Raw genomic sequence first — 13,002 nt, 5'->3', positions numbered from 1 at the left:
TAACTTAAAGCACTTGTACCATGGCACAGTGGTTCTTCATACCACCAGACATCTAGTAAAGACCAATTTATTTAGACTATTGGTGTATGATAGAAATGTGATGTGGCCCAGTGAGTCTATTGACAAAACCCAAGTATACAATTCTTTAAAAAAAAAAGTATTTATTCAAAACAAAATTTCCACTGGTACAAAAAGAAAAAATGGAAACAATGTTTACACAAATCAGTATCCTTTCCAGGTGGTGCTGTTGCCTGTGTTACGAGACCAACCAACCACAAGTCAATTGTTCAATAGCTGGCCTATCCTTAAATAGAATTTATAGAAAGCATTGTAATACAAAAACAAATCTACCTTTTAAGGTCTACCCTTCGCATTAACAGAAGTTTCACTCAGCAGATGCCACGTAGAAACAGCAGTCCAATAACCTTTATTACTAACGTCACAAAACTAGAGAAACAAAACAGTGAGATGCTTTTCAGTGAACTTTTTTCCACAGCTGAGTAGCTATGTTCTCTTCATCAACCGTTATCCACTACCTCCACTGTCACCCTCAGAACATCCAACTCGAGCCAAGAGACTGTAGTAGGGCCATTGTCCAAGTGGTTGCTTTCATGCATCTTCAATAAGCACTTCGTCAGTCATTCAAGCACGCACGCGCACACACGTAGGCTATACACCAATACAAAGTCCGCAGCTGCAGTGGAGTAACATGACATGTACCAGAGTCTATTGGAAGAATGAGAAAACGGGAGCTCAACGTGTGAATGCTGTTGGGGTATTATTAGGTTGAGCACATTCTTTGATTTTAGGCCACTCAAATTGAAAAGTATTTTTGGTGACTGACAACGCTAAAGTCAGATTACTCTATTAGAAAAAGTTGGATTCGTTCAGTGCTTCCCTGGGTTTCTTATTTCACCAGCCCAATCTTCTTGGCTTCAGTTTCGTAGATCAGCAACCGCCACATCTTGACGATGAAGACCTCTGCTTCTTCATCCAAAACCTTGGTGTAGAGGAACCGCATTGCAGTTAAATTAATGACATAGTACTTAACAACTTTAAATCAGGAGACCAAAAGCTGTTCACCAAGGCTCTTAAGGCCTGTTTAATACTTTGATCAAAATACAGTTAAATCAGTTTTAGCTAGACAGACAACTCTGAGAATGTTCCCAGTATATTTCTTGGGATACTCACCATGGCAACATCATCCAAGATACCCTGTGGTGTACCATGAGCCATCACCTTGGGGGAGGTCAAAATTAAGGAATCAGAATGAAACTCATATTGCAAAAACATCCAGCTCCCCAGTAAATTGCATCAATCACGCTTACACACCTTGGAGCAGACAAAATCGACTAGCGTAGCCTCCTCTTCTCCAATGTACTCGATTATCTTTTTGTTGATCCAGGGGCGTATGCGTCGATCCATCAGAGTCTGGGGAGGACAGTCAGAAATAATTTAGTCACTGCACCAGGTATTATTCATATAGGTCTGTACCAGTTTTGTAGGGAAACACATTTTCTACTTTGACAAAGAAGGGCTACATCAGCAATTCCCTTGGACTACAGTCTAGTCGTTGAATGATCCAAACCAACCAGTGTTATCTGTATGTCATATTTCCTCTGGTCTGCCCACCACTAGTCTGGTTTGCATTCGGTTTCTGCGCTCTTGCTAACACAGAATTAGTTGGCAAGAGAGCAGAAAGACTGGAAAGCGGGGTACTGCCACATCCTATCCTCACCGAGTCCACTGCGGACCAGTCCAGCGGGTAGGAGAACAGCTCCGTCTTGCCCGTGGGGATCTTCTCGATCAGGCTCTTGATGTGCTTGCGCTTCTCCTCTGTGTTGGCGCCCTTGATGGCCGCCAGGCCCGAGGCGCCATCTACCACACTCTGGAGGTTCTTGTCGTCGCCGTAGTCCAGTGGTACCAGCTTGCGCTTGCGGGGAGCCTCGTCTGCCTCCTCGTCATCGAATTTGTTAAAGACGCTGTCCACAGTGAGCTTCTTGCGTTTGATGGCCACGTTGGGCTGGCTGGGGCTGCTAGTGGCTCCTAGACAGATATTTAGACATACTTTAAACCTTTCGTCATGGAGTATGTCTGAAACAGGACAGTTCCATTTAATTGATATCTTAAAGCAATTTGAGCGACATCCCTCTCAAATTAAACAGTTTGTCAGGCTCAAGACATCTGTGCAGATACAGCTATATGCCTCAATCTAAAAATGAATGGTAAAAATAGGCAGTCTTGCTTCATTATTTTAATTATCCTGATCTTTCCCCTTCATTAGTGATTGAGGCGCTTAATTGGATCTACACAACAGATCATTAGGTAGTTAGCACTATAGTTGTCCATATGATTCTAGACCTAGCTTGTCCCACCAACCAAACTCACCCAGTTTGAGACTGAGGCCGATCTTGGGGCGGAACTCCTCCTGGGGTGGGGTCTCGTGAGGGGGCGAGTTCTCGTGGGGGATGATGATGCCGCAGGGTGACTCGTCCCCGCCACAAGGCGTGTTGGGGGTGGCGCCCCCGCTGGCCGACGAAACCGAGGGGGCCGCAGTGATTGGCCGCAACGTGGGCTTCAGGCAGGGCTTGGACCCCGATTGGTCGTCGTCATCAAACCCCTCCTCCCCCTCTTCCACATCATCTTCAGAGTGGGGGTGGTGATGGTGGGGTACATGGTGGTCCCCTCTGTCCCTCTCCCGGTCTCTATCCCCTCTCTCCCGGTCTCTTTCCCCCCTCTCTCTCTCCCGATCACCTCGGTCTCTTTCCCCCCTCTCTCTCTCCCGATCACCTCTGTCTCGATCACCTCTCTCTCTCTCCCGATCACCTCGGTCTCGATCTCTGTCTCCTCGGCGATCCCGTTCCACCCGTGGGGCCTTGTGTACCCGCTCCTCCTCGGGGTCGGGCTCTGGCTTCACTGGAGGCTGACGCAGACGCTCCGCCTCCTCTTCCATCTGGACCAATCGGTAAAGAGAAGCAGTGTGAGACAAGGGTGTGAGAAACCTTACACAGTCAGGAAAGTGGATATACTCGCCTAACGTTATTGTGTAGCCAAGATAGCCAGATGGATAGAGACGCACTTACAATGCAGACATACAGACAAAGGGCTCTGATGACAAAATGACCTTCAGGAATAAACACAGTCAAGCGGATAGTCACACACACACTCCCTCTCTCTCACCCTGCGTATCTCGGCTTCGGGGTCTGGGTGTCCCTCGGCCAGCAGCCTTTGTCTGATCTCCTCCAGCTCTTCCTTCTCTCTCTTCCTGTCGCGCTCATCCACCTCAGTCTCCTTCTCCCGGTCTCTCAGACGCTTCTGCAGTGCGCTGCCCCTAGGGGTCACACAAGGAACAACACTTTTTATAACAATGGCCCTGACACTCATCAACAAATGTCTTCAAGGTTTTTATTTTTTATTTTAAGTAGTGAGGTTTCTCTTCCCAAATGTTGAAGCCAAAAACATGTTGTCGTTTCAGACCGCCATCATCTTGACAGTTTATATTATCGACATTAAAATGGTCTCAATTATATCTTCTGTAGTATGTAAACCTAGCGGATCAGCATCATAAATGAATTAAATATGCTGGTGGTCACCTGTAGTACTTAGGGTCATCTCTGTCGTCATCGTAGTCCTCCAGGAACTCCTTCAGCCGTTTGCTTTCTTTAGTCTGTAGGACACAATGATGAATGGAAACACATACCAATTATGTCTACGGTAGGACCCTTCAAGCCAAAAGGACATTTCACGCCCAGATCAGTGGTAAACCTGAGTCCTGTTCAGTAGTGGGGCACAGCGTGGCAAAACGTTTCACAAAGGACAATTAAAATCAGCTTTCCCATTGGACAAGTTCAGGTAGTCCTGCTCAACACGACCCAGGAATGCCATGTGAGGGTGAGAACGGGGTTTTGTATTTCTTCCTACCATTTCTCTCCTGCGCTCTTCCTCCCGCTCAGACTCCTTGGAGTAGTCTCGAGCCTTCTTCCTCTCGCGGATCTCCCAGTTTTTCAGACGCTTCACAGACGTGAGACAGAAATTAAGCAACATTTCACAGCCAACACACACATGATTCTCACGCCACTGTAAGCTACCTCTTGATAGGCTGCCTCCTTGTCTCGGAGTTTCCTCTCTAGCCTTCTCCGCTCATAGACCTCCTCCTCATCCTCTTGGTCACGCTTCTTGTCCTTGTCGCGACTCACCTCTCTACAACATAACATCAACCTAGTTACCTCCCAATCATTCCTTCCTTCACAATCCATTGCTTGATTTAATGACACACACACACACCTGGAGTGACTGCGGTCCTTGCTCCTGTCACGACTCCTCTCCCTTTCCCACTCCCTCTCCTTCGTCCGGTTGCGATCACGGTCTCGGTCACTTCGGTCCCGCTCGCGTTCTCTGTCCCGCTCGCGTTCTCTCTCACGCTCGCGCTCCCTCTCCCTCTCCTTCTCGCGCTCTTTCTCCCGCTCGCGGTCCCGGCGCTCCCTTTCACGTTCCCTCTCCTTGTCCCTCTCCCGTCGCTCGCGATCAAACTCTGCACGCTCCTTGTCTTTCTTGTCCTTCTCCTCCTCCAGTTTCTGCAAAGAGAACAGAGGAGGTTGATAAGTTGGAGGCTCCGGGGAGGACAGCCATGCAACAGAACAGGAGCACAGTGAGGCTGGGTCACACGCTTCTCTATAAGTGCACAGAAGTGGATCTAGAAGTGGCTTCCAGGCTCTGGGGGCGGAGGGGACTACTGTAACAATGTAGATTCCTGTTATCTAAGGGTGAAGTAGTTGAGTTAGAGGCTGACGTTTTGGCACAACAGCAGCTCCTTGGCTGGGCTAAGAGTTTCTATGGGAAAATAACAACAAGATGTCATGAGACACGGCACTCCTTTGTCCATATTTAGCATGATTTCGTCCCCCCCCCCCCCCCCCCGAGGACCTTGGGACCAAATAAAAAAATTGAATTGGCTTGCGGAACGGATTTGGCCTGCGGGCCACCAGTTGCAGACCACAATATCAATATAGTACAATGATTGTTTAGCACAAGCTGGGCGACTTACAAGTTACCTAAAAAAAAGACACTGGAAACCACTTTGAGGTCAAAGACGACATCTTGTTGGCCATGTCAAAGGTCACACATTCAAAAGGAGAAAAAGGAGCTGCTTGATAGATAACGATCTCTCTCCCAAGTCAGTGTCCTCATTACAAGAGAAACAACAAAACAAAAAAAGGCGTCAATCCTTTTGTGAAACTAGTTGGTGACTTACAGGTGTTGCGCTACGGATTTCAGCCCGTCGCTGCCCCTACAAGACTATAAAAGTTAGGCCTGGAAGGAAAAGCAGGTCAAACAATACACAGGGGGGGGAGATTCACTTTCCCTCAAGCAAATCATCAAAAACAACCGTTAACTTCTATGGGGTACATTGGTAAAAACAGAAAGCCGTGAAACATCCTGGTACATATTAAAAAAATAATTTTAAAATAACATTTTCTGGACAGGTAAATTAAATCGTAGAGGCTCTTACCCCTGCTTCGGTCTTCTGTAGTTCTCCCGTGACTCGATTTCCCAGACACACGCTAAGAGACAACTCCCTCCTAGCACTACGCCCATGGCTCCCCATGTACTTAGCAGACAATTACAAACCATGCATTCTAAATACACTGAGGCTCAAGTTTGTGTTGGGGTTTTTGTGAAATACACAGTGAAACCACAGGTTAGCTATGGGCCTTTCCCACAAGGTCGGACTGCTAAAAGCAGTCCATAACGAACAACAGATGGTTGTCCTCCTGGTCTGACCCAGACTACAGAGCCACGGGTTTAGTGCAGCTAAAGACGAAGAGCAAGGAAAACAGGCAGAGAAGGAGAGATGGGGGAAATAGAGAAGAGAGCACACAGGTACTATGGGCATGGGTGGAAGGGGTCTGATTGGTTAAGTCTTCCTACTTGAACTTACCTTGCTCTGCGCTCCATTGGTGACAACTTGGGCATAGAGTAACTGCAGGTAGGCCATAGGTACATGACGTTCCCCTTCTATATCATTTGTGATTGAGAAAGGATCTCATTAGGCATTACTCGTACCTCCTTTACCACAAGTCTACTGCCGTAGATTATGAACACCAAATAATGGTCGCGTTGAAAATGGAGATGAAGGGGGTGAACGGCAATTAGAAACCAGGAAGAAAAGGGGACAGACAAGTTCAGAGAATAAAGGGAGAAAGAGCTAAAGTGACGAGGGAAAGAGAGAATCAAAGAAGACAGAAATAGAGGGACTGACATTTGGACACAGGACTAGGAGAGATGGGGCTTTTCTCTAACACACACACACACACACACACACTTATCCACAGGGTGGGTTGGAACTCACCTGGCTTGTCTTCAGAACGCAGAGTGCTGTGGAGGGGCGCCCCCCCCACTGCTATAACAATACAATCTACAGCCCAAATCACTGCAGTGGTTATTGACCTGAGTCTCAGTGACTTGACTTTTACACACATTATGTAGAATGGTCATAATTTACAGAGGACTCACACAGGTTCACTGGCCTCCCTGGCTTGCGGACAACATGATAAATAGCTGGAAATCTAAAATCGGCGTGGTTCTCTCCACATTTGGCAAATAACTGGTCTAAAAGCAAGACCAACATTCTGTTGACATGCATCTAAATGGAAAAGGTGGGCTGTGTGTTGAGAGGTTCTCATTAAGTTCCACAACCTCAGCCACCACTGTAAGCCAGAGTGCCTGTGCAGTTGCCCCTATGCGAATCCTCGAGGAGGGAGCGCCCAGTATATGTACAGAATAAAGGAAAGCTCATACTTACATGCTATCCTCGACAACTTTTTCCAAAGCTCTGAGATTCATCTTGCTTTAGTCACCATATGATCTCTATCATAATGGCGGGGTTTAATGAATAGATTAGCTTTAAGGTAACTTTACATTGTCGCCATGCATTTTGTTTGTGTGTGATGAATGAGTTATGAATCTAGCCAGCTATACTATCACACCTAAATACCCTAATTATATACAAAATAAAGTGTCCCGTCGACACGAGTCAAATTAGGTTTGAAAACGGTGACAATACTACAAATCCAGATATTTCACATTGAGATTTTTGAGCAAGGTATGCAATAGTTTGACGTAAAAATTTAACTATTTTCCCATTCTAAATTTAGACCAGGGATGGGCAACTGGTGGCCCGTGGGCCTTTTGAATTTCAAAACATCTGCAGTTTTACTCTTGTTTTGTCAGTCAATTTGCCCATGTCAGCTAAAATGTTTTAGATTGCCAAGTTAGTTTAGCGGCCAGCTATCTAAACTTGTTATCATGGTGGAATTACCGACCGGGGGCCCCCCATTGATTTTGTTAGTCCGTCTCAGTCAGAAAACTAATTTTAAAAAACGCAAACCTTTTTCCAACCGCATGGCAAAGTGAGTAGATTACAAAAAAAATTTTAAAATAAAACTCCACTGTCAAAATGGGGGCCACCATTTTTTTGGGTCTCGCAGTGTAGTGTGTGTGTGTGGGGGGGTATGGATGTGGGTACGCAGACCCACGAGTAACTGCAGCCCCTCATGATGAGTTCAGATTGTGGCCCCCACCCCCAGCAAAGTTGCCCATCCCTGATTTAGACTATATAAAACAGGTCCTTGCACAAAATGTCCACTAGCAGTAAGTGTGAAAACCCAAAAGAACTGTACTACTAGCGTGTGTAGCTTCTTTTCCAAAAACCTGCAATGTGAGTGAGAGAGATGAGTACAGTCATATACCTTGTGGGTGTCGCGGAATTTACTGATCTCTCTAGAAATCAGGTCTCTCTTGTCATCCTCCAATCCGTCAATTGCGTTGATATCCTCCTAAGGGACGATGGGAGGCAGGAAGAAGGGATAGTGTTCAGGGTCATGCTGACAACAACTGACAAAAAATAAAATAATGATTTGATATAAAATGTTGAATCTGTAGACTTCCTCAAATTAAGGGGATTGGTCCTCAAGTCATGGCACAGTCATTTAGGTTAAATGGGGTTAGCCTGCGCCGGACCAGGTGTAGTGCTGAAGGATTCATTGCCATAGAAATGGACCTGGCTAAAAGGTGAGACACTTTCGAATGACCGGTTATCCCGAGTTGAACTCAGAGTTGACCAACGTTATCTCACCAACTCCTCAGGACTAGACTTAATCCCTATCCAGACTTTCATATACCAACAAATACAATGTAGGCAATTGGATTAACATAAAATAATTCCACCATTTTTTTGAACATACCATTTTGTTCAGTCTAGTTTATTTTCACTTTTTCAGGATATCCAAGTGGTAGTTACAGTCTTGTCCCATCGTCGCAACTCCCGTATGGACTCGGGAGAGGCGAAACACGACCCAGCCAAGCCGCACTGCTTCTTGGCACAATGCCCGCTTAACCCAGAAGCATACAGATCGTGTCAGCGTGCATTGTGCCCGGCCCGACACACAAGTCTGTAGAGCGCAAAGGGACAGAACAACCCCTGCCGGCCAAACCCTCCCCTGACAATTGTGCGCCGCCCCATGGATCTCCCAGGTCGCGTCCCGGCAGCGACAGAGCATGGACTCAAACCAGGATCTCTAATGGCACAGCTAGCGCTGCAGTGCCTTAGACCACCGCACCACTCGGGAGGCGTTATCCTGATTTTTCTTTTGCTCATCTTTATCAAGGGTGCCAATAATGTCAGTCATGACTGTATATAATGTGCCCAAATACAATATCACAACCCCCAACCAACGTGTACCAGGTAAATCTAAAGTGAGATAAGTACCTCTTCTTTCTTCTCTTTCTTCTTCCTGCGGTGGGGGGACTCATCATTCGAGGCAGCATTGAGCTCGCTGGCATACTCGCGGATCAGACCGTCGATGGCACCCTTGACGACCTGATCCCGCCTCTTGGTGTCCTCGTCGATCACCTCCTCTTCCTCCGCCTCCTCTTTTCCACCCTCTGCCTTTGCCTTCAAGCAGAAAGAAAAACAGAGCGCGAGAGACAGGCGGGTTAGTATTACATCCAAGTCAACTCATCTTCAGCCTGCCTCACTCGTTAAAAAAAATATTTGAAGTAAAAGGAGCTATTTTGTTTCAGGCCTTTCGCCAGAGTTTCCCATTCGTTTAGCCAACCCTGCCCCCGAGAGCTGGGTCCATCAGTCTCCACTGGAAGTCGCTCAGACCTGCATAATGGCAGGAGGCTGAAGGTTTTAATTCCATTCAACATTTAGGACCAGTTTCCTAAACACAGATTAAGCCTAGTCCAGAACTAGAAAACAAATTCAATAGAGATTGCATTGAAATAGATTAAGCCTAGTCCTTGACTAATCGGTGTCCTAGAAACTAGCCCATAACCTACATGGTAATGTGACATTCCCCTCTCCCATCCCTCCAGCTCAGAGTGTCCCCCTTCCCCACTACCCACCCCATTGCCGTTGGTGCTGCTCTTCTTTTTGGCCTTGAACTCATCCAGCTGGGCCTTGGTCTTGGCATCCACCTTTACCAGCAGCTTTTTCACCCCGATCTGCAGCTCGTGGAGCAGCCGCAGGGCCCGCAGCGTTGACTCGGGCTCTTTGTACTCACAGAACCCAAAAGCTGGAGAGAATAGAGAAGGAAGGATGGGCAACGGCGGTTTATATCAATACACAGCCATCGGAGTAGCAACCAGGAATGAGGAAGTGTTCATTAGGGCATGGAATGGACATTTCTAACGGGTGTTTCTTATCAGACAAGTACATGTAGTTAAACATTTTTTAGTCTGCTTTCTTCTGATTAATGCCTACTGAACAGGAGCCTGCACATGTTTTTTCCCACTAAATAGTAGTTGCGTTTCACATTGGCAAAGCACGCCTTGGTGAGGGTGACATTGGACTTACATGGTGGTGGAGTACTTTAGAAGTGTTGTACCTGTTCTGTTTTTACCTTGAAGTTTTCCAGAGGCTCCTTGGACTCTCTTCCAGCTTAGGACCAGACCACATTTCTGAAGAGTGAATAATTGCTTGCTTTACTACAGGGACCTACTAAAGGACATTGCTTTTCATCAGAGTATCAGGGGAAACATTGTTGGCCAAAAGGGAAACAGCTTTTATAAATCAAACCTAAAAAAGGCCAACTGCACCGTCACATACAAAAAAAACAGAAGCAAAACTAACAACTATCCTGGCTCGGAAAGGTGGTTTCAATTGTCTATTCCACTAGCACGACTTGTGAATAAAGACATGGTCTATAGCCTAAATAAAGCTTAATGTCTCTTCCCAAAGCATCTGCATTCAAGTTCCCCTTCCTCACCGCCAGCAGCTGTCGAATCAGCATGTCCGAGGCTTTCTCTGAGATGTTCCCTACAAATACAGTGGTGGTGGGACCACTGTTCTCGTCCGTCTCCTTGGCCTTCACCAGGGCGGCCTCCTTCCTGGGTGCCGCAGGCATGGAGGTGGGCACCAAGACCGCGGGGGTTTGGGTCATAATACCCATGTGGACTGGTATCATTGGGGTACCTGGAATAGAGACAATGCGATAATGTATACTAGAGGTCGACCGATTAATTGGCATGGCCAAATTAATTGGGGCTGATTTCAAGTTCTCTTAACTAAAATCGGCAATCTGCCTTTTTGGACACCGATTACATTGCAATCCACAAGGAGACTGCGTGGCAGGCTGACCACCTGTTACGCGAGGGCAGCATCAAAAGGACCTTGTGGCTGCAAGGAGCCAAGGTAAGTTGCTGGCTAGCATAAAACTTATCTTATAAAAAACAATCAACCTTCACATAATCACTAGTTAACTACACATGGTTGATGATATTACTAGGTTAACTAGCTTGTCCTGCGTTGCATATAATAAATGCGGTGCCTGTTAATTCATCATCGAATCACAGCCTACTACAATTTCGCCAAACGGATGATGATTTAACAAAAGCCCATTTGTGAAAAAAAGCACAATCGTTGCACATATTGACCTAACCATAAACATCAAATCAAATGTATTTATATAGCCCTTCGTACATCAGCTGATATCTCAAAGTGCTGTACAGAAACCCAGCCTAAAACCCCAAACAGCAAGCAATGCCTTTCTTAAAATCAATACACAGAAGAAGTATATATTTTTTTAAACCTGCATATTTAGTTAAAAGAAATCCATGTTAGCAGGCAATTGTGTCACTTATCTTGCGTTCAGTGCAAGCAGAGTCTATGCAGCAGTTTGGGTCGCCTGGCTCGTTGCGAACTGTGTGAAGACCATCTCTTCTTAACAAAGACCGTAATTACTTCACCAGAATTTTAAATAATTATGACATAACATTGAAGGTTGTGCAATGTAACAGCAATATTTAGACTTAGGGTTGACCCCCATTCGTTCGATAAAATACGGAACGGTTCCGTATTTCACTGAAAGAATGGATTTGACCATATTAAGGACCAAAGGCTCATATTTCCATGTGTTTATTATAATTAACTCAATGATTGAGCGTGGCTGAGGTGCACCCATGACCAGCTCGGAAACCAGATTGCATAGAAGGTACGGTGGGATTCGAAATGGTCGGTGATCTGTTTGTTAACTTGGCTTTCGAAGATGTTCTGAGCAAGGAAATTAAACTTCAGCTTTTTTTACATGGCACATATTGCACTTTAGTTTCATCTCCAACACTGTGTGTTTGCATTATTTAAACCGAATGGAACACGTTTCATTATTTATTTGAGACTAAATTGATTTATGTATAATATTAAGTTAAAATAAGTGTTCATTGTGCATTCAGTATTGTTGTAATTGCCGTTATTACACACACACACGTATGTATATAAAAACAGGCTGATTAATCGATATCGGCTTTTTTTTGGTCCGCCAATAATCTGTCTCAGCGTTGAAAAATCATAATCAGTCGACCTGTAATGTATACAAAATGTATTTTAAATTAATGTCTCTCTCAATACAAAGTTCGCTGAGTATTAGATATCCTTACAAATCAGTCATGTTAACAATCTAGTTGCTGTTTAATTTACATACAGACAGGCCCATAGGATGGGATATCTGTCTCTGATGAGTCACCTGAAGGAAAACCAGCAAACTGTGGAGGGGGGATGCCCGGTGGCAGAAGGGTTCGGTTGAGATGAGGAGGGAACGACATCTTGTGGAAATCACCCACCTAAACATGGGACCGAAGAAAACCAGTCAGAACTGCAATAAGAGAGTAGTATGAATTAGACCCTGACCATCTCTCAACACAAGATAACAGCACGTGTTCAGTTGGCTTTTCTGTACTTGTGGCTGCATATGTCAGCTGACAGGTATCCACCTGTAAAATACCCGCCACAGGTCGTAAGTTAGATCTGTGTGGTCGAATGAAGGCCTGGTACTAACGTTAGCCAACTTAAACGTTAGTTAGATGGCTAGCTAACTGGATAACAGTAACGTCGTCAGGTCATATTCATGACTCTGGGTAACGTTAGCAGGCTAAGTTACTTATGAAAGACATTAACTTCACCTTATTTGTCGTTAAGGGCAGCTACAACGTATTCTAATTAGTTAACGTTAGCTATACTCGCTAAGTAACAGAGGTTTTAGGTTTTGTCCTCCACAACAAGCCTGGCAAGGCTAGCTTGTGTGTTGTAACTACGCTAACTAGCAGCTAACTACCGTACCGGGAAACCATTCTCACAGTTTGTTAGTTACACGTAGCCAGCTAAATATTGTCGATAATACTCAGACAATGAAGTGAAAAACAAACTATCGAATCAGATTTTACTTACCCACAACCAGTCGGTTAAGATGGGCTACTTCGCTTCTGTCTCCCTCCGTTTAGGTGGCTAAATGTGATAGCTAGCTACTGTACATCAACCCCGCAAAAAGTCAGCGCACCAGAGATATTACAGAAAGGAAGAGATGGGACTCACATTGGGCAACGAAAAACGTATAACGCCCCACCCAGCAGACTGTCGACCAATCGTATTAAAGCTGTAATTATACGTCACGCAACTGCTAAACAAATCGCCAAGCGTTCATGTGCTAGTCGAACTAGGAAACGGGT

General features: G+C 45.5%; 1 protein-coding gene across 3 annotated transcripts; it reads right to left on the bottom strand.

Moving 5' to 3' along the window:
* Positions 1-144: 144 nt before the first annotated feature.
* On the bottom strand, positions 145-12,947 carry LOC109901397 (RNA-binding protein 25). Of its 3 annotated transcripts, none has more exons than XM_031837386.1 (17): positions 12,725-12,935; positions 12,024-12,120; positions 10,272-10,477; positions 9,891-9,963; positions 9,409-9,578; positions 8,768-8,953; positions 7,749-7,835; positions 4,285-4,574; positions 4,089-4,200; positions 3,922-4,011; positions 3,594-3,667; positions 3,181-3,331; positions 2,389-2,953; positions 1,739-2,046; positions 1,333-1,431; positions 1,192-1,239; positions 145-1,000 (listed from the first exon to the last, which is right to left on the bottom strand). In XM_031837386.1, the coding sequence occupies exons 2-17, from the start codon at positions 12,100-12,102 to the stop codon at positions 908-910; spliced, it is 2,631 nt and encodes an 876-aa protein (XP_031693246.1). In that variant the 5' UTR covers positions 12,103-12,120; positions 12,725-12,935; the 3' UTR covers positions 145-907. The 3 variants fall into 3 exon arrangements, with proteins under 3 accessions (XP_031693246.1, XP_031693248.1, XP_031693247.1); XM_031837388.1 differs by having other exon boundaries at positions 9,906-9,963; positions 12,725-12,845; XM_031837387.1 differs by having other exon boundaries at positions 149-1,000; positions 12,024-12,152; positions 12,725-12,947.
* Positions 12,948-13,002: the final 55 nt, after the last annotated feature.

This window comes from Oncorhynchus kisutch, linkage group LG12 (assembly GCF_002021735.2).
Source record: "Oncorhynchus kisutch isolate 150728-3 linkage group LG12, Okis_V2, whole genome shotgun sequence".
Taxonomy (NCBI): domain Eukaryota; kingdom Metazoa; phylum Chordata; class Actinopteri; order Salmoniformes; family Salmonidae; genus Oncorhynchus; species Oncorhynchus kisutch.
Note: the sequence above shows the minus strand (reverse complement) of the source record. Positions and strands in the feature narration are given on the sequence as shown.

Bases quoted from the DNA above. Each gene is read 5' to 3' on its own strand.
- LOC109901397 (XM_031837387.1), bottom strand. From the start codon at position 12,102: ATGTCGTTCCCTCCTCATCTCAACCGAACCCTTCTGCCACCGGGCATC. The intron at 8,954-9,408 runs GTGGGTAGTGGG...TTCTGCTTGAAG, and splicing joins GCAGCACCAACGGCAATGGG to GCAAAGGCAGAGGGTGGAAA. The intron at 3,332-3,593 runs GTGACCACCAGC...TGTGACCCCTAG, and splicing joins GATGACCCTAAGTACTACAG to GGGCAGCGCACTGCAGAAGC.